Source organism: Rousettus aegyptiacus, unplaced genomic scaffold (genome assembly GCF_014176215.1).
Source record: "Rousettus aegyptiacus isolate mRouAeg1 unplaced genomic scaffold, mRouAeg1.p scaffold_m13_p_8, whole genome shotgun sequence".
Taxonomy (NCBI): Eukaryota; Metazoa; Chordata; class Mammalia; order Chiroptera; family Pteropodidae; genus Rousettus; species Rousettus aegyptiacus.
Genome location: NW_023416311.1, coordinates 44382320 through 44402624, shown reverse-complemented (window position 1 = coordinate 44402624; position 20305 = coordinate 44382320). Strand labels below are relative to the sequence as shown.

General features: G+C 34.4%; 1 protein-coding gene and 1 long non-coding RNA gene across 14 annotated transcripts in view; one reads left to right on the top strand and one right to left on the bottom strand.

Annotated features, from left to right (window-relative positions):
- Positions 1–20305, top strand: part of LOC107506542 — a 310970-nt gene that overhangs the window by 189271 nt on the left and 101394 nt on the right. For 6 of the 7 annotated variants that reach the window (XR_004952354.1, XR_001595954.2, XR_001595953.2 and 3 more), the window contains one exon: positions 19032–19093. The exons of the other annotated variant lie outside the window; for it this stretch is intronic. This is a non-coding gene — a long non-coding RNA (uncharacterized LOC107506542). The remainder of the gene's footprint in view (positions 1–19031; positions 19094–20305) is intronic. 7 annotated transcript variants of the gene reach the window in all.
- Positions 7527–20305, bottom strand: part of TMEM232 (transmembrane protein 232) — a 152629-nt gene continuing 139850 nt past the window's right edge. For all 7 annotated transcript variants that reach the window (XM_036225273.1, XM_036225275.1, XM_036225274.1 and 4 more), the window contains 2 exons: positions 12698–12791; positions 7527–9213 (listed from right to left, as the gene is read on the bottom strand). In XM_036225273.1, the coding sequence (XP_036081166.1) occupies positions 9007–9213; positions 12698–12791 (301 nt within the window). In that variant the 3' untranslated portion in view covers positions 7527–9006. The remainder of the gene's footprint in view (positions 9214–12697; positions 12792–20305) is intronic.

Below are 20305 nucleotides of genomic sequence, written 5' to 3'. Positions count from 1 at the left end.
AACTAAAACATGCATGGCTATGCCAGGCATTTTGTACTTGCTGTCAAAGCCGCCTGGAAAGCTCATCCCCCAGAAAGTCACGTGACTCACTTTTCCTTCATTCTAATTTTGCTGGAATCTTTAGGTCATCCCTGATGACTCTTTCTAAGACAGATTCTCTCAACGTTGTTTTATTTTTATCCTTCTCTTATTTTTATCTGAAATTATATTGTATATTTATTTGCTACTGGTTTTGTGCACACAAACACACATATTATTTTTAATATGTGAAATGACATGTTGGAATGTCGGTTCACACATATGATGCAAGGATGCAAATTTAGTTTCATACAATATTTTAATATAAAGAGAAAATTTAGTTTCCAAAGTTTTGTAAAACCACTTCGGTCTTCCTCGTGAGGCTCCCTCTGCTGGTTATCTTGGTGCAGGGCAGAGATGAAGCTCAGTCTAACTCAGTTTTAAAATTATCAAATCTAGGCAATCAAATGTTAACTTGTTTCTTTGGGATAACTTCTTTACATTTCGACTTCCTCTTCCCTGCATTCTCTTTTCCAAGATGGTGTTTGAATATACAATGGAGAGAGGTATGGCCTGTATAAGGAGTAGAGGGAAGACTGAGTCCTTAAAACTTTCCAATATCCTCTGGATCTCCTGGCCTCTCCATTAGAATGGATGAAATGGTATGCACTCTGCACTAATGTGCCTTGAAGTAGATCTAATCCTCTCTGGCAATTTGTGCGTAATGGGCTAATAGCAGAGACCTGGCTTCTCATCTTGCCCCTACGATTACATGTCATTGGAAACAGCTGCGTACAACACCTCTCTCTCACTTACCAATTTACCGGTTCCCCCGTATTATAGGCGTTAAAGCTACTAACACGATATACTTAGGCTCCTTATCTAGCTGGATGTTCATAAACAACTTCTATCCCTTGAAGTAAGCAGTGAGGATATAAAGCACTCTTAAGTCTATTCCTTCTAACTCTCTTACTCTCTACGATCGCCGCTTAGAATAGGGTCGGACTTTTTCTTACTTAAGATCCCCCTTCCCGTCCTCTAGGGCCATAAGTCTCCTCATCTAGTGATTATGTTGGAGGTTGTGTGCTGTGGAAGGAACTCTACTATATGTGTCCTCTAGTCACTGCTTTTGATTGGGGAACCAAATAAAAATTTAGAGCTAAAGATGAACAGGATTCAATTTATTTGTTTAATTCCAAAAATATGCCACTATGTATACCTTTAAATAGATTCATTTTCTAAAGACTTTACTATGCTCATAAAAATAATTTTTAGCCAAGTAAAAAGTATAACAGACTCTGTTAATGAACCTAAAGTCAGGCAACTTGTAAAGAACATTACATTTTTTAGATCTATCTTTGTTTTATGTTGTAAATATAGGATGATTCTTCTTTCTCACAGCATTTTCCCCACTCGTGCCCTGACTCCACTATTATAATGACTAGCTTTGATGTTAGTTACAGTGGGGTTAAACCACATTTTATTTTGCATGCGTTATGTCTGAATATGCAGGTCTTTTGAATTTATAATAGAAAGGTAAACCAGTGAGCTGATGGTAAGCTCTATGAGAACAGGCTCACCATTATATCCACAGCACAACAGCTCATGGCATGAGGGCATCCTTACTCACTACTGTTAAATGAACAAGGTTCTCTAAAAATAAGCCTTTTATTTTTATAGAAAGACCTTAACTCTTAATACCATTCATGCATGCATGCATTAATTAATTAATTAATTCATTCATTCCAGAAACACATATTGAGAGCTTGCTATGGACTAGATAGACACTGTTGTAAGGTCTGAGTGCTACATAATTGAGCAAAAATACAAAATCTTTCCTAAGAACTTTATTCTTATTTTCCCCCTCATCTTTGTGACTGTCACCATTTTTAGTCTTAAATAAACATGCCAGTGTAATTGTAGACTCACTCTAACATAAAACACAGGCCTGGGAGACAGTTTAAATCAAGTACAAAAAGACCCTCTTACTACCTTTGTGCAACTTTAAACAAGTTAATTGACTTCTCTAAGCCTAGCTCCTTGTCTATAAGATGATAATAATATATATGCACAGAGTTGTGAAAAATTATTAAATGAGAAGCATTAACACAATATTAACATAGTGAAACACAAGGATTCAATACATGTTGGCTGTTATCAGCAGTAACAACAGCAATCACCATCACCATCAGCAAGCCCATTTACCTGCCTACTGTCTTTCCTTAAAGTTATTGCCATGTTATTAATTTATCTAGAGTGGTTTAAGGAGGCAGGTGAACAGGAAATACAAGCTTCAAAATCATAGGAAAAGGTTGTGAATCCAGGTGTTAATTCCTACTTCATTTCCAAGTGCTGTTTTGGCACCTCTGGAGGAACTGAGAAGGCTGTACCTACAACCTTGGTATTAATACTCCATTTCTTTTTTCATGGCATGTTTTAAATAAAGCCATCAATGTTCTTGTGATGTGCTAAAAATTACTTGCATTATATTGATGTTGAAGTGGTACAGACATAAGTATAGGAGCTGAGAAAACTGAACTAGAATCCAAGGTTTGCCTTTTGAATCATTAGGTGCTTATTTCAAACTGCAGCTATTAGCAAAATTCTTTTAAAAACTGATTTTCTTCAAGGATCAGAAACTTTCTAGTTGACAGAATACAACATGTCAGTAAAACAGAGTTAAGGAACAGTCAAAAACCTCCATGTGCCTGAATCGAATGGCTCTGCAAAGGACACAGAAACGACACGGCTGAAACCTTTTCCCAGTGGCTACTACTCTGCTTTCTTTTTTAGATAGTTGTTCTTTCCAAACCATCATCATCATAACTGAACTAAGATGCTACTAAAGAATACAGAGTAGTATTTTATTATTCACTCCTGAATGATTACTAAAAACAATCATGATTTCACATACGTTTCATGAATTGTCATATTTCCTAAGAATTTTAACTTTTCAGTTCCTTTGAGAGCTCATCTAAAGCTGCACTATCAAATCAACTTTATATACTTGTGTTTTTATTTTTATATTGTTAGTGTGCATTCATAAATGTCATGATGTGTTTTGACAGAGGGAGCCTCAGAATGGTATCGTGTTATCATTGGTCACACTCTAAGCAGGGGCCTTGGGTAATATTCCTGATCGTTACTATTTTGCCAGATCTCTGAGGGAGTTAGTGTGGTGCTGAAGAGCCCACATAACTTCATTCTTTACTGGTTACATTTCAGCATATTAATTAACTTCTAAAAGCCTTTGTTTCCTTATGATTCAGTGGAAATACTTTAACTACTTCATAGTTTTGTTGTACTGAATGAGCTAATGAAGATCTCGGGTTTTGCTTGGTGAACTGCAAGCACTCAGTTTTCTTACCTATAAAATGACAACATTAGATTATTAATTCTAAGATCTCTTCTAGAACTAACATCTTATGAGCTATTTCATTCCTCTTACCATCTCCCTGTTCTCATTGGTAAGAGCTCTGTGTTAGCTCCAAGATTTGTGATTGGCTTCAAATTCCTCTTCAAGGAACTTAAAGCATTTATTATTTAATCACTAAAGAATAACTGAGTTTTAGGCTTCTCTCCACCCTGCTCCCTAAACAAGGTATGTAGAATGAGTGATGATTGTTTAACTTAATTGAGAGATAGTTGCTCGGCATTATATTTCTTTCATTGGCTCTCAGTTGAATTGGGCCTACCAGGAAGCTAACTATGGTCAATCTGCCTGAGAATTTAGCATTTATTCAAACTCAGTCTACCAATGAAATAGTTATAAATGTCCTTAAAAAGAAACTTGAGAGCAAAAATAGACATTCAAAGCATCACTGGATCATCAATAGTCTGACTATGTATAAAAAAGTTGCATTGGTGATTCTGAAATGTTTAACCTCTATGTTGTTTATTAATTCATAAAAGAGAATCTACCTTTTCCAAAATAGTCATCTTGGGAAATTTCACTAGAAAGTTGGATATCATAAGCATCTTTCAACTAAAAAAAGCTTTGAAAATGCATTCCTTTTTCTTTTTGGCTTTCCAATGAGGCAGGAATAAAAAAAAAAAATAACAAGGCACTAGGTATTATGTAAATAGGTCCCTTAGCTGGAATGATTGGAGGAAAAAGTAAGCTTGAATAACATTAAAGCCAAATTATCCTTGAAATCTATGTCACTATGAAAAATGCATATAGCTCAAAAGTAACCAAATCATCAACAGAATTTGCAAAACTATATAAATATATGAATTTATGTTGTAGAAGGTGATAATTTAAAATGAGTTTTGCTCTAAGTTTCCAAACACATCCTGCATGTCAGAAAAAATAGCTAAAATGAGTAGAAGGAGCTTACAAATACTTTGAGTCTCAAGTGGTAAGCCTAAGGCTGAGAAGTACAGTGTGTGCTGAATATATTACTAGACGTGTCTTTTCTATATAGGTATTGTCTTTGCCTTTAGACTACAGAGATGGTGATAAATATCATTGATTAATCACATATAAAACAAATAGAGGTGCTCTTGTTCATGCTGCCACTCCAGCAAGTGAAGATGTGAGGAAGAACAAGGAGGCTTCATGAGACCTATGGTGATTTTAATTGAGAATCACCAGCTGACCAGAAGTGAGAACTTAATGCGTGAGCAGTTACAAAGCAATCACCAAGAGGTTAACTGTGAAATTTGGAAGTCAAGTACAGTGAAACTGTAGAATAGTCATTCTCAACCAGGAGCAGTTTTGCCCCAGGGGACTTGGTTGTCAGGAATTGAGGGCTGGGGAAGCCACTACTTGCATCTTGTGGGATAGAGAGCAAAGATGCTGCTACACAGAAAGTCCCCTGCACATCAAAGAATTATCTAGTTCAAAATGTCCAAAGTGCCACTGTTGGAAAACCCCACTATAGAGCCATGTAGTGTGGACATAGTGGGGTGAGTATAGTAGTGTGTGGAAAGAAGGAACTGTATTTACTACTTATACCTTGTAACTTTCTTTGGATTTATTGATATGAAAAAAATTTTTAAGTGAGAAAGGTCACTCAGAATCAACTAGCAGACTCTAATGGTCATATGTCCCAGAGAGGGCTTTTATTGGTAAGAGCAGGGGAATTGATAACTTGAATTATAATTGCTAAACTTTACTATAGAATTTCTATAATTGTTGCTGTGAGCTACTTTTGTCTACTATTTCTACAAGCCCCTTTTCCCCAAACATCCACTCACTAATGTCAGAGTGAAGATATTTGTTTCGGATATTTGATTTCTTAAAATTTCTTTGCTATGCCCCACAAACCTTAGTAAATATTTTGATTTTTCTTTTTTAAATTACACCAGAAGAAATGCTTACTTTTATGTTTCTGTTACTCAGAATTTACAATTTATCTTTTCTCTCTTTTGTTCCCTAATATATGTCTTTCAATTTCCAATACCCTAATGAAACTAACTAAAATTCTTATAACTATTTCACTCTTAATAAGGTAATAGTCTATGATGTAGTTTGTGTGAAAAGAATTTGCTTTGGTAGTTACTAGGAAAAATCTATAGAGAATTTATAATAAAAGAATGTAGGAAGACCTCAGTTTATTCTTTTAAAATAAAATTAAAGAGTGTAAAGTAGCATGGAAAGAAGCCATAGACAGAAAGAAAGGTAGACCTGATAGGTTAACACTTTCTAATAGTAAAGGTCTTTAAAGATGAATAAGTGCTGCATGGGGTACTTTTTTTCCATCCTCTCTAACCAATTTCAAATGAGAAGTCTGGGAAAATAAATAACTAAGGCTGAGAAACCATAGGCTGAACAACACAAGAACAGTGGGAAGAATCTGTTACCCAACCCAACCGAGGCTCACAGAAATTTTTGTGACTTTTGAGGCAAAATTAATATTAAGGGCAAATTACAGAGTTCCAGTTGAGTTTGTGTTAAGTTCTTACTGGAAGAATTAAGAGTTAGTTATGTTTACCTCAGTTATAAGGACAAATAGTAGTAAAAGTTTCTTTTTAAGCCATTTACATTAACTAAAAAGGTGATCCTTTCTTCCAAGCATTTTTTTTTTCTTTTTTTTTCTTTTTTGTTCCAGGTAAGCTAGCAGAAAAAGCAGAAAAGAGGGCCTAAAATGCAGGGCAGAAAATAAGGCGGCTAACTTTTATTCCATGGCCTAATATGTTCTAGGCATTAAGCTATACTCTTTTTTTTCTGGTTATTAAATGTGTCTTTCAGCACCAAACTCACCCTCCTCTCTGCTTTATGATGTTGGGGACAGGAGCAGTCGCAGGAATGTTCCAAGATGAGGAAGAGCAAGGAACTTCATTCTTCCTGTTTTCTTGCTGTCTTTGTGGTGTAGTTTCTGCCACAATTTGTTCCAGTTTCCTCTTTTTTTTTTTCTGCCATATTGAGCTCCCTCAGAAGTATCAGCAACAGCTGAGCAGTGCCTCCTGCTCAGAGGACTGAATCCCACTGTGCATGGTGCCTCCTCCAAGTTTCTAGATTCTAATAATCCAAGTTTTTTCTCTCTGATCCCCTGTGCCTAGAGGTGGCAGCAGTTTCTGTAGTTAGGGTTTCTGTGTCATTTCTGTTGTTCTCCAACACCCTTTTAAAACAATTCTGTATATTCAATTCTCTGTTAAAATGACTAACATGTTTCTGTTTTCTTGATTAGCTTCTGACTCATACTATTTATATACATTGTACCCATTTTACAAATGAGCAAACTAGCCCTATGTTTCATAGCTAGGAGGAGGCATAGCTAGAATATGAACCCAGATCTATAAGCTCCAGTCTTTGCTAATATTCCAGAACGCAGGAGGAAAACCACAAGAGGTGTGTATTGCCAAATTTTAAGAATTAAAAAAAAAATAATAATAAAAAGAATAAAGAATTCTAGAGAATAACTTAAGAACAAAGTTATATATCTTTGAAGTCGATTAGTCAGAAGCCTTGTACCTTTATTTATATATACATATATGTGTATATGTTCTTAAATACATATACAGTCTTCATATATATGCATATACATATGCAGTCTTCATATATATGCATATGTGTGTGTGTGTGTGTGTGTATTTAGCTCCCTTCCAAATCACTACTATGATAGAAAAAGGAGTATTTAAAAAAAGACAAAAGACCATAAGAATAAAAGATAACAGCACATTGGAAATACTAGGAAAATTGTGAAAATTAGAAAGCAGGTGATCAAGTGGAGACAGATGCAATAGGACAAGGTAAAAAATAAACCTAAGCCTGCAGTGGGGAGGGCTTCAGTCAGGCTAGTCCATGCCTCAGAGTACCAGAAAAGTTCAAAAATTGGAGGCATCAGGTTTCTCAAAGGTGGTTCTGAAACAGCAGGATTTGTTGAAATTCCTTGGTCTCCAGAGTTCCTGCCCCACAATTTATAACCTAGTGGTTCCATTTCCTGTGACCCAACAGAAATATTATGACTTAAAAGGGCAGTTTGGTAAGGCTGACCTAGCTGTGGACCGTAAGCGGAGAGTAGTTTGGATAAAAAAAAAAAAAAAAAAAAAAAAGGCAGAAAATTGAGACCTCCGCGGTTAAAAGTGAGTGATGGGGAGGGGCTTCAAGGAGGAATAGTGAATAGTTGAGGCAGCAAGATTTGGAAGGGATGGGATTCAGAGAAAGGGTTGTGGCTAGCCTTCTGTAGAAGAGTTTTCTTTTTACATGTGAAGAAAGCAAAGACCGATGAAGGTATTTGGACAGGTGCACTGGGAGATATTATTTCTGAGAAGTGACATAATCTCTATATGAGGAGATAAGGATGAGACAAAAGATTTGGGAGGAGCAACATAAATCTGAATCAGCTCTATTGGGAACCAAAATAGAAACATCTTCCTCCACTCCCATTTTCCTATCAGTGGTGTCTTAAATTTAAAAAAAAAAAAAAAAGTTATTCAAATTCACAGAATATAGGTCAAAACTTGTGGTCCATGTGTCAAATTTAACCCATAATTGTGTGATTTTTTTTTTTTTAGTTTGTTGCCAATATTTTGAAATTTAGCAACTTTTATTTTAAAAAATGATCCCATTTGTGGGCTTTTTCTTGAAAGACTGCATGATCCTACAGATCTGGACATATTGCAGAGTATAGCTGAGTGGTAGGAATTTTCTTTGGATGGAGTATTCCATAGCCCCTGTTACTAATTTATGCTATCTTCCTGATGTGGTAGTCATTTGAGTTTAGCATCTCTAATAAAGTACCTGTCGCTTGAGCATCATGCCAAGTCATACTATGAAACTGAGGCATAGTTATTATCTATATTTTTTACAAAAAGAGTGTAAGACATCACAGGAACCCCATCCCATTACTCTTACTCATAGGTTGAGAGTGTCAGATGAAGTGAACTATTTTAAAGATGATTCCTAAAAAAATAATAGTAATAATAAAAGATAGTTCCTGATTGAACGATCAGTAAGTGCAACTGTACCTTCCAGGACCATTCAAATCTCTTCTCATAAACTCATTTAACAAAGTAAAACCACTGTCACTCAAGAGTCTTCTGTGACATCTGTTAAAGATCAACTCATTCTGAGATGTCTAGCCCATCCAGATCTGTGTATATACAGTAATTTATCAAATGCAAACTTCTGACATGGTTCGATTTAGCATAGATTGACTATATAATACAAATCTAAGCAGGTTACTTACTTCTTTTATTTGTATAATTATTATAGGAGTATCAGTTAATGCTCATTTTGTTTTCAAGAAAGAGTTCCTATTTGTGACTCATTAATAATTTGCAATTCACTTCTATGTAACTGTCCAATGAATATCAATAATCTGAGAATCATTGATTCAGTATGCTGTATGATCACAAGATAAGAGTCAATTAGGAAAACTCTAGCTGTGTTCCTGAAAATGTTTAACGAGTAAAATCACTTTACTCAAGTGTAAGAGCTGTTGAGGACTATGACATGACTTGAAAGCCTGCACCAGGATAACACCTTTCTAAAAAATGGCTTCCAATTAATTAGAAGAAAGTTTTCCTAACACGTAGCTATTAATTTTGGGGAGTCATTTTCTTTTCTAATGAAATTACTTCAGTCCTAAGAGGAAGCTCATAGGGTTTGGTTTGCTTGTGTAGTTTCTCTTCTCTTTTCCTCATAATTTCTCTGAAGTGATTTTTTTCCTGTAACTCTTTATCTTTTCGTTCTTCGTTCTCACATATTTCATTTTCTTTTTGTCGGATCTTTAGCTCTTCCTGCCACTGTTACCGAGAAAAAGTGCGAGTTACATATGCTGTTGCATGAAAAAAACTTAACTTCTTAAAATTCGAATTCTCATATTCAATTATCCTCTTAGTTTTCCTCAGACATTCTTCAGGAATATACACTACCATACTGGAAAAATATATAAGCCTTTTATCAAAAAGTGTGCAAGTCTCATAGAAAAAGAATTCTTTCTTAACACTTTTAATAATAATAAACCATTCAAAAGAAGAGATAACAGGGTTTATATTTCAATATACCAAAGGAAATTTCTTTCTTCATCAATATTGAACATGTTAAGTCATAACAATAGCAGCATATCTGGAGGCGAGAGCCTTAGGAATAAGTTGTTGGAAGTGACAATGGCCATTCAGCAAAACATTATTCTCTCTGAATACCTTTAATGAAGGAAAGGGTAAAAAGTGGTAATCTCTCTTCAGGCTGGGTAACACATTCAAGGCAGAATGACCTCTAGAGCAAAATGTTGGAAATTCCTAAAGAATTGTGGACATTGCTTGTTTTTTCACCCCCAGCCCATGCATACACACAAGTGACCAGACTGTGCTTAACAACCCATCAATTAACTTATAAATTACTATATACCAGTGCTGTGAATTATGACTGTTATTTCTCATCTGGGGTATACAGATATGAATAAACAGGACTAAACTGCAGAATCCAGAACACATCTCAGCCTTCCAAAGGCAATACATTTTTAAAATGTGAACATACTCAGAGTAAATATTTTTAGAAAAGCATTATAAAATTATATCTCTTTTTTAAATTCTCAGTCAAATTTTAAAGACATAAGAAAGGGAAAATTACCTGCACTTTATTCTGAGACTATTTATATATACAGTTATTACTCATGTAAGTTTTATTTTTCAGAAACCATTTTTGCTTGAAATATCCAGGAAATTGAGCCAAAACATCCAGAACATTTAGGCACAGGCTAAAATTCATGCTTGATTTAGTCTACAAATTCTGTGATACTTATCCATGATATAATTTTTTCTCATAAACTAAATAGTAATATAAAATTTTTAACAAAACTACCAATTTTAGGTTATAACATAAAAGTAGTAGTTGGTGAAATAAGACAGTATCTATAAACAAAGATAACTAATCTACTTCATATAAAAGATTTCAGTGTACCTCATGACTATGATATTTGTGAAAAATCGAGAGAGGATTAATGCTTAAGATCTCCTGGTTAAATAGAAAGTTTAAGTTTCCCAAACAGCATGTTAAAAGTGGGAATGTGGTACCATATTGCTAACGTCCAGGAGGCTGCTATTCCTCTTTTCCTCCCTTGTTGCAACTTTGCAAGGCTGGAATTCGCCATAACATTAGAATCCTTCTTTTTGTTAGCCCAGAAAAAAAGTAAACTTTTCTTTCACATCTTTGTCTCTCTTGACCTTGACAAATTCAATTTGGAAAAACCATTGCCTTGTCTTTACTTTTATCTGCCATTATTATCATTGATGTGGCAGCTAGAAGGATAGAGACATGCTTGAAATTGATGGGAAATAGAAGCACCATTTACTGCTTTATTTGACCCATTCACTCAGGTATTCGATCATCATGCTATGGAATACCAGCAGTGTACAAGGTGTCTTAATATCTATTGAACAATTAGGTATCTGCCTTATTCATTGCTTATTATGGCCATTCAATAAAATCAATTAATTTAGCAGAACAATTAAACCTGTAGCTGTGCATTTTTGTTTCTTGCTAATACTGCAGATTCTACTTTCTCACTCCCATTCAGGTTAGGGATTATAAACCAAGAAATTGAGCAACTATGGAGAACTGAAAAGCAACATAGATTTGGAGTCCTAAGATTTGGTTTTATGTGTACACTCACTCGGTCATTTACTAACTTTAAAACCTTGGGTGAGTAAAAATTGTAAACCACCATTCTTCTTATTGATAAATGTTTTACAGGATTGTTGTGAGGATTAAAGTAACTAATGAAAGAACATTTTGTAAAGTGTGAAATATTAAGTACAAAGCACTACTGCTACAACTATCTGAAAGGAAATGGTTTATACATGTTTTTTTAATTGTGATATTCAAAGAGACTTCCATAAACCTTCCCAAATCAATACGACAAACTATTAATTGGTTAGGCCAGCCACATATCAAACAATTTGGATTCTATCAGTTATCGAACTTATTTTCCAAAAAGATTCCTTTACTCTTCATAGGTACCCTCTAAATAGGTTCATTACTTAGATAATGCTTATACCCTTGGAAAGAAGAAAAGTTGATAAGAGTTTAGGATTCATTTCCTAGCCTCCCCTTCCTAGCCTCCTCTCTATCATTTAAAATAATGTTTCTGTCTCTTCAACCTTAGCCCTAGGCAGATGTGTTTAATCACACAGTGATTAAAGTCTTTCTAGTCTTTCAAGGGTAAAAAAAACTGAGTCAACAGATTTTTGTTCTGTTATTAAAACAACACAACACATGTGTATATATACATTGGCAGTTTGCTATCTCTTATAATCTATTCTATTCAGTTGAGTGAATCGTAAAATATAGATGCTGCAATTTATAAACTATTAGGAGTTTTTGATAATGCCCTGTACATATGATAGGTTGATTTAGTAAAAACTTCATTATCAAATAAACCCCAATACTACAGCTCTCATTTTGTGACTCCAGGGTATCATTCAGTTTCCAAACCCCAATATCTGTAGCTATTGCTAGAGGGAGTTAAATATTAGTTGTATGATAAATCACTATTCAATGGTATCATTAAATGAAATAAGTGTTCATTTTTTTCTCAAAAGATCACTAAGTAAATAGAATGCAAAAATTAATCATAAGACTATAAACAAAATCTGATAGATAATACTGAACTACTGGTGATAAAATTAATTTAAACGCATTCTATACGCTATGGAATCCATATTGTATTTAAAGAAAAAAAAAACAGAAAACAAACACTTTCTCCCCTACTCCAACTGTACTTCTATAAAGAAGCAGTCATAAAATGATTTGGCAAGAAATCATCAATTGAATATAGTTCAATGAATTAAAGAGTCTTAAGTGAATAGCCTTGTATTGCCACAGCTTATTTAACTCATACCAAGAACAAAGCAATTAAAGTCTTTCTAATATTTCAAGGGCAGAGAATGGTCACTGAAAATTGAGTCAAAAGATTTTTGTTCCATTATTAAAACTATATTATAGAAGAAATCAGTGTTCAGTGTTAAATATCAGATCCTTGTCAAAAGAAATCAGTACTAATTTAGGAAACAGAATAAGGCTAGTATTTTATAAATTTTCTGTAACCCAATGAAGGCACTGAGATGTATAGATAGGACATGGAAATATAATTCCGTTTGGCAATGTCCAATCGTAACTCTACTTTTTACTTCCACTTGTTAATATTTCAGTCTCAGAACTACACTTTCTTATTCTAAGTGCCGTTAAAGTACAAAGCTTTTGCTGGTAGTTTAAGAAAGTCAATCTTACGTGATGGTCAATGATTCTTGCCAATTCTTTATCTCTCCTGGTGAAGAAATCTGGATATGGAAACAAGGGGAATTCTGATACAAAATGATGTTCCCTTCAAAAAAGCATAAGAACAGATACAATGTTAGGTATAGCTATTCCTTCTTCCAGGAATATATAGTTTTGACAGTCATAATTCATTATTAAGCATTTTGATTCTACATTGTCAACATAAAGTACCTACTCTGTATAGCCTACTATATATTAGCTTTTAATTTGGGTAAGCCGTTTTGGGTTACCAAAACTGACATTTTTGAAGATAGGGCATGCTCCTGGTCAGAAGCAAATGAAATGCAAGGATATAAAGGGCTTAAGGAAGCTTGAAGTCAACTATATGCAATGGGGAGACAAAACTGTGTACTGCCACCCACAGCCCCATGAGAATGTTATCTAAAATATGCTAAAAAAAAAAAAAAATGCTGTGACTTCAACACTTCTCCAAGCTCTCTGTACTAGTAAGAGTGGAACTGTGGCAGACAGCTTAGAAACAGCTCAATGAAAGTGTTGGCAGTGCAAATTTGGGCCCTAAACTAGTGGAGATTTAGTGTTAATCTGTTTACATAATAATTATATTGTTAAAGTTATTACGAAGAAATTATTATGAGTACAGAGATATGTAAAAAAAAAATGGTGGTAAAGAATATGATTTTGAAGGAGAGAAACTGGGTTTAAAGGAAAAGGCCATAAGCAAGAGTCTAAGGAGAGATATAGCTGGTGAAAACTTTCCAAATTCAGAAGTTGATACGTTTTTATGATTGCAATGTCTATATGCATTTTTTTTTACAAGTTGCTGCCTATACAGAGCTTTATATATGTGATACCCTATGCTTCCCTTATATCACCAGGTCTTGCTTTATGCTGCACTAAATACTTCTTGACTCTTTCCATTTATCTTCATTTCCACTATAATTTTTCTAGTCTGGACTAAGGTCTCCTTTTTGGAGTCCCTGTGTCCACCATATCTCCCCCTCTTTATTCTTGCCTCTATATAGTAGACAAAAAAAAATTTTTTTTCAAGATACAAAGTGGATCATATCAATCTCCTACTTCAAACTGTTCAATAACTCCCTATTAACTATAGGATTATGACCATGTTTGTTATTAAGGATGCCTGAAGTAGACTGCACATTTGTTTTAAGTGGCTTTTAATGGTTTCTCCAGTTACTGCAGTTACTGTGATGTACTTTGCTTCTATTATTGTGTGTTGGCACATGCTGTCACTCCTTTCTCCAGTGTCCTTCTCCAGCAGGGCTGGTCAATACTTACTTACCCTTCAGCTCTCAGTCCAGCTCATGACCATCGCTCTCAATTCACCATAGGCTTTCCCTTCACCTACTGTCTCAGCTGTAACTTTATATTTATGTGTGTGCCTATGTGAGTTTTATGTTTTACCAAGAATTGAATATGAGCTACATGACTTATATTTGAGACTTTGTTTACTTATCATTGTCTTCTCAGTGCCCATCATAGTGCCACTAGATACTCATTTATAGGTTGGTGAATTATGGAATGAATAAATGAAAGCTGTGACATGCTTTAATTTCCTTTATATTCCAGGCCATCAATAAGAGTCTACTACATAACACAATTATACAAGTAGAGCAATGTCCAGCATAGCGAGAGGATGGCAATCTAAGGAGACAAGTCACAAAGTAGAGCTAATAGCAGGAGTTCAAAGGAAAACAATTCAAGTGACAGTTGAGCAGCAAAATATACGAAGCCCTCTCCCAACCTATAAGACAGAAGGGTGTGGGGCATGTAGGCATTAGAATAGGGACTCTAATCATTCTATTAAAATATTAAAGGAAAATATGATTCTAGAATGCTGGGGAATTTTGGGACATCTGGGGACTGACATAGGTTAACTATAGAAAATTTTGGTGCTTCTGATATTCAAAGAAATGTGCTGAATGCTGTGAGAAAAATGACAGAATCTTTAAATTATTTAAAGGTTAAAAATATTTAAGCAAGTTGCCACAAATTTCTTGAATTATAAAAATTTAAAGACATTCATAACAATATGTCAGAAAACTTTTAAAAGGGAAGATTAGATAAATATACTTGTGCATCTATGATTTCTAGTTATAGCAGCTGAATATTAGAAAAGAAAGATTCATAGGTAACTATAATACAAGACGACATGAGAAATAAGAGGCAAACATTCAGCGATATAAACAGAGAAATATAGTAAAATGTTTAAGTATATGGGCTCTATACTGAGATCTTGAAGCAAATTTTCATTCTTCTACCTAATATTATTTAATCCCTCTGTTTCTCATTTTCTTCATTTTTAATATAAAAATAGTATTTGCTTTGTTATGTTTTATACAAATTAAAAAGGAATAAGACATATGCACGTTCGATAGACCTAATACTTTAAAAAAAAAAAAAGCATTATTCCTATCATCATTATTAAAAGAATTCAGAGGAGGAGGTCATGGCAAAACAGAGACAACTTTAAGTTCTTTAAGTTCTTCTGACTTGGATGCCTTTTTATTATTTATTATTTACCTTTTTTTTTTTTTTTTTTTTTTTTTTGCCTAAATTCTCTGGCTAGGACTTCCAATACTATGAATACAAGTGGCAAGAGCAGGCAAATTGTCTTGTACACAAGATTAGAGGAAACACTTTCAGCCTTTCACCATTGAGTATGTTAACTGTGGGCTTGTCATTTATCACCTGTATTATTTTGAGGTACATTCCTTTTAAACACAATTTGTTGAGAGTTTTTATCATAAAAAGATAAAAACTTGAATTTTGTCTGTTTTTGCACCTATCAAAATGGTCATATGATTTTTAATTTTTCATTCTATAAATGTTTATCATATTTATTGACTTATGTATATTGAATTATCCTTGCATCCCAGGGATAAATCCCGCTTGATCAGGGTGTATGAACCTGTTGTTTTGTCGTATTTTGTTGAGAATTTTTGCATCTACATTCACCAATGTAATTGACCTACACATTTCTTTTCTTGTTGTATCATTATCTGGCTTTGGTATGAGGAGAACATTAGAATAATAACATGAGTTTGAGAGTGTTCTCTCTTGTTTGATTTTTTTAGAGGAGTTTGATCAGGATTGGCATTGATTCTTCTCTAAATGTTCATACAATTAACCAATAAAGTTATTTGGTCCTGGGGTTTTCTCTATTAGGAGGCTTTTGATTATTGATTCAATCTCCTTCCTTGTTATTGGTCTGTTCGGATATTCTATTTCTTTATAATTCAGTCTTTGTAGGTTGTATGGTTCTAGGAATTTATTCATTTCTTGTACTTTATCCCATTCGTTGGCATATAGTTATTCATAGTGGTCTTGTGATCCTTTGTATTTCTGTGACATCTGTTGTAATGTCTTATTTTCTTATTTTATTTAAGTCTTCTTTCCTCTTATCATGGAAAATCTAGCTAAAGTTTTTCCAAATTTGCTTATCTTTTAAAAAAATCAATCTTAGTTTTATTGATCTTTTCTATTATTTTCTGGCCCCAATTTCATTTATTTCTGCTCTAATCTTTGTTATTTCCTTCATCCTGCTAACTTTGGGTTTATTTTGTCTTACTTTTTCTAATTCCTAAAGGTATAAATTTAGATTATTGAAGATCTTTCCTTTTTTCTTAATACAGGCATTTATCACTATAAATTTCCCTTTTAGAACAGCTTTTGCTGCACCCCATAAGTTTTGATATGTTGTTTCCATTTTTATTTATTCAAGAAACCTTTTGATATTCCATTTGATTTTTTTTTGACTCGGTTTTTCAGAAGTTGTTTAATTTCCATGTATCTGTGACTTTCCAGTTTTTCTCCTGTTACAAATTTTGAGTTTTATAACATTGTGATTGGAAAAGACATTTGGTATAATTTCACTCCTCTTGAATTTGCTAGAACTTGTTATGTGACCTAACATATGATCTATTCTGAAGAATGTTCCAGTTGCATTCAAGAACAATGTATATGCTGCTGCTTTGGAGTGGAATGCTCTCTCTATTGTCTATTTCTCTTTTTTAGATATGTTAGTATTTGCTTAATATAATTTGATGCTCCAATGTTTGTTGGATATATATTTACAATTGTTATTTCCTCTTGAAGAATCAATCTCTATGTCACTTAAAGACTTTTTTTGTCTCTTGACAGTTTTTGAGTTAAAGTCTATTTTGTCCAATGTAACTGTAACTACCCTTGCTCTCTATTTGTTTCCACTTGTATGGGACATCTTTTTCCATACCTTTATTTTGAGTTTAAGTGTGCCTTTAGAGCTGAAGCAAATCTCTCGTAGGCATCATACAGCTGGGTCTTGCTGTTGTTGTTTTTTTAAATCCATTTTGCCACTCTATTGCTTTTGATTGGATGATTTAGTCTTTTTACATTTAAAGTAATTATTGATGGGTAAAGAGTACTAATGCCATCTTATTAGTTGTTTTCCAGCTGTTTTATAGTTGCTTTGTTCCCTTAATGTCTTCCTTTGTGAACTGGTGATTCTCTATATTGGTATGCTTTGACTTACTTCTTTTTAACTTTTGTGTATTTCTTCTAGGTTTTTACTTTGTGGCTACCATGAGGCTTATATAATATATCTTATTGATATAATGGTCTATATTAAACTAACAACTTCAGTCACAAACAAAATTAGATATTAGGTTAAGGGTCCAAGTATACTTCAGTAGCATTTTTCCCAATTCCATTTCAATTCAGTATCCTTAGGAACCAAAGATCATCCTGGAAACTAAAAGTTTTCAAATCCTTAGGGACGCATTTATTCATACCTTTCACACTTAAAACTGCACCTGGTCAGATTTAATCTTTTATGCATCTTTAAAAAGTAGGTTAAAAAGAAAATGAGTTTCTGAACATATGAATGAAAGATTTTTAGTCTCAAATAATGTTGATTTTCTCTTTTGTATGGGTGATTGGTTCAAATAGCAAATCATCTCTTTGTGTGCTTTGAACATTATTTTTGTTTTCTGTGACCATACTTGGCTTGCCCAAATCAGAGGACCTCAATATTTTAGCTTCCTCTAAGAGAGAAGATCTAAAGTGCAGATATTTACAAGGACGTTATCCACGCGAGCGCGCGCGCGCGTGCGTGCGTGCGTGTGTTTGTGTGTGTATACCAACACCAAATAAATCTTCTTGGCTACTTTTAAGGATAGGTTAATAAAGACAGCTTGTTCTCAACTTGACTATTACTATTACTATTACCATTACTTGATCCCACATTAAAAATATCTGGTACCTATTTAAATTCCCTTGTTTTGTAGTTCTTGCATATTATGGATAGAGTTCGCTCTGTCAGTTAAAAAATTGTTCTTCTCTCACCCCTCCAATATGTACAGCCTAGGCAGTAATCCTGTTCCTGCTTGGCACAAAGAACTGCCAGTCAAGGGAAGCTCCAGGGTCTTTGGCTTCTGCCATTCCCAGTGATCTTGTCCCAGGGGCTCTGTCTCAGACATCAGCTGTAACAGTTTCGGTCTTGCTTTTTTTTTTTTTTTTTTTTTTTTTTTTTTTTTTTGCCAGCCAGACTATTGATCTGGTGGTTTCCATATACAGAGCCTGCCAAAAAGTTTCAGGTGTCACTTTAACATTGACTAGAGCTTCCAGAGCAGCTAAGAAACTCAAAATCAAGGCTTTTAAAATTTTAATTTCTTTTAAATCCACTGAGTTAAAATTTCTAATGGACATGTTCCACTAAAACAATTGTTTCTGCATTCCCAGACACAGAATGTTCCAGTCCTGAGCCAAAGATGATCCTCAGCCGCTCTAACATTGCTGATTCATAGTCTATTTCAGTTTACCCACATTCCCCTAGATCAGTTTAGCTATTGGAGTCTGGGGTCTTTTCATCAGTCTCATTTTAGACATTAATTTATATGGTTATCACAACAGGATTGTGATGTGATTGACTGGAAGATGCCAAAAGACATAGTAAAAGGGTGTTAAGTTTCTTTAAAGGCAGCTTATAGAAAATAATGGAGATGGTTTCACAAAGCAAAAGAAAACATATTATGCCTCAGGCTAAGATATGGCTCCAGGAACACTTCTGAAATAATCTGTAAGGATGAGCAAGAACTAGTGTAGTGTTAGTGAGAAAGGGCGGATATAACTTAAGTAAGTACATGTATCAAAGAACCCTTTGAGGTTGTGTGAAAAACAAGTGACAATTTCAGCTTTGAATGTGTTGAGTTTAAGTGTCTACTTACACTATTTGAAACTGGTTTTTCACTAGGCCTGTCATCCTGGGAATAATCCTCACCACTGTTGGGGCTACTATTTTCTGAATCCATTATGTTCCTTTTTCTAGGTTTATTACATCTTTGGCAAAAGACATTCTTAAGAAGCTTCCTAAAACATGGTGAATAGAAGGTAAATAATTTGAAAATGTCTTTATTCTACCTTCACATGTAACAAATTGAAGCAAGAAAATGGGAACATTATTAACCAAATATATTTGATATCAAGGGACAGTTGTGATTTTAGAGTGGACATCATTGCCCCTCAGTTTACTGAGGCTCCACTCTTCTTGCTTCTGATGCTGCTTTTGAGTCACTTGATGCCATCTTGATTCCCAAGCATTTGCAGTAACCCATGTCTTCTCTCCAGAGCTATATTATTCAAGATATTTACTCCTACCTTTCTCAGTAGACAAATGCTGAAATCTTAATAACACAAGTGGTTATTTCTCGCTCACAGAAAGTCCAATGCAGTTCATTATGAGCACTGCTCCATTTGGTGACCCAGGAATCCAAGCTTTTTCCATTTTATAATGCTACTATCTCAACATGTGACTTTCAAGTTCACTATGACAAAGGAAGAAAGATTTGGGATGAAAGACCCCAATTCTTAATTGCTTTGGCACAAAAGAGTTATGTCACTTCTGCTTTTAGTACTTGGTAAAAAATGCATGATTCTAACCTAGGTTTTCTAAATTTTGGCCATATTGACATTTGGGCTAAATACTGCTTTGTTGTAGGGAGTCGGCCTTTGCGTTATAGGAAATTAACAACATCTCTGTACTCTACCCACTAGATGGCCATAATCCTCCCCAGGTCTGACAGCCAATAACATTGCTGAGGTCTCCTGAGAACCCAAATCACCTCTGGTTGAGAATCATCCCTCTAATCTAACTATAAGGAGGTCTTCTGAGAAAAACAAAGAAGCACATGAAAAGTTTTATGATTCCTAATGGTCTCTGTCACAGGAAGTTTTAAGTTTGCTTTTTCCTTAGCTTTATAATTTTAACAGTGAGGTGCGTGGTAGGAAGATTTCTATGGTGGGCCCCCATAATTCCCACCTCCCAGTACTCACATCCCTGTGTAATTCCCTCTCCTTGAGAGTACTGGCTGGCCCAACGACTTATTCATAACCAATAGAATAGAAAAATGATTAGGCATGACTTCTATCTTGTTAGCAAATTCTTTGCTTTCTTGGCATTTATGCTTTGATAAATTAAGTTGCCATATTGGAGAGGCCTATAAGGCAAGTGACTAAGGATGATTACAGCCCAGGGTCACCAAGTAGTTGAGATTCTCAGTCTTACAACTCACAAGGAATTATATTCTGCCAATAATTAGTGAG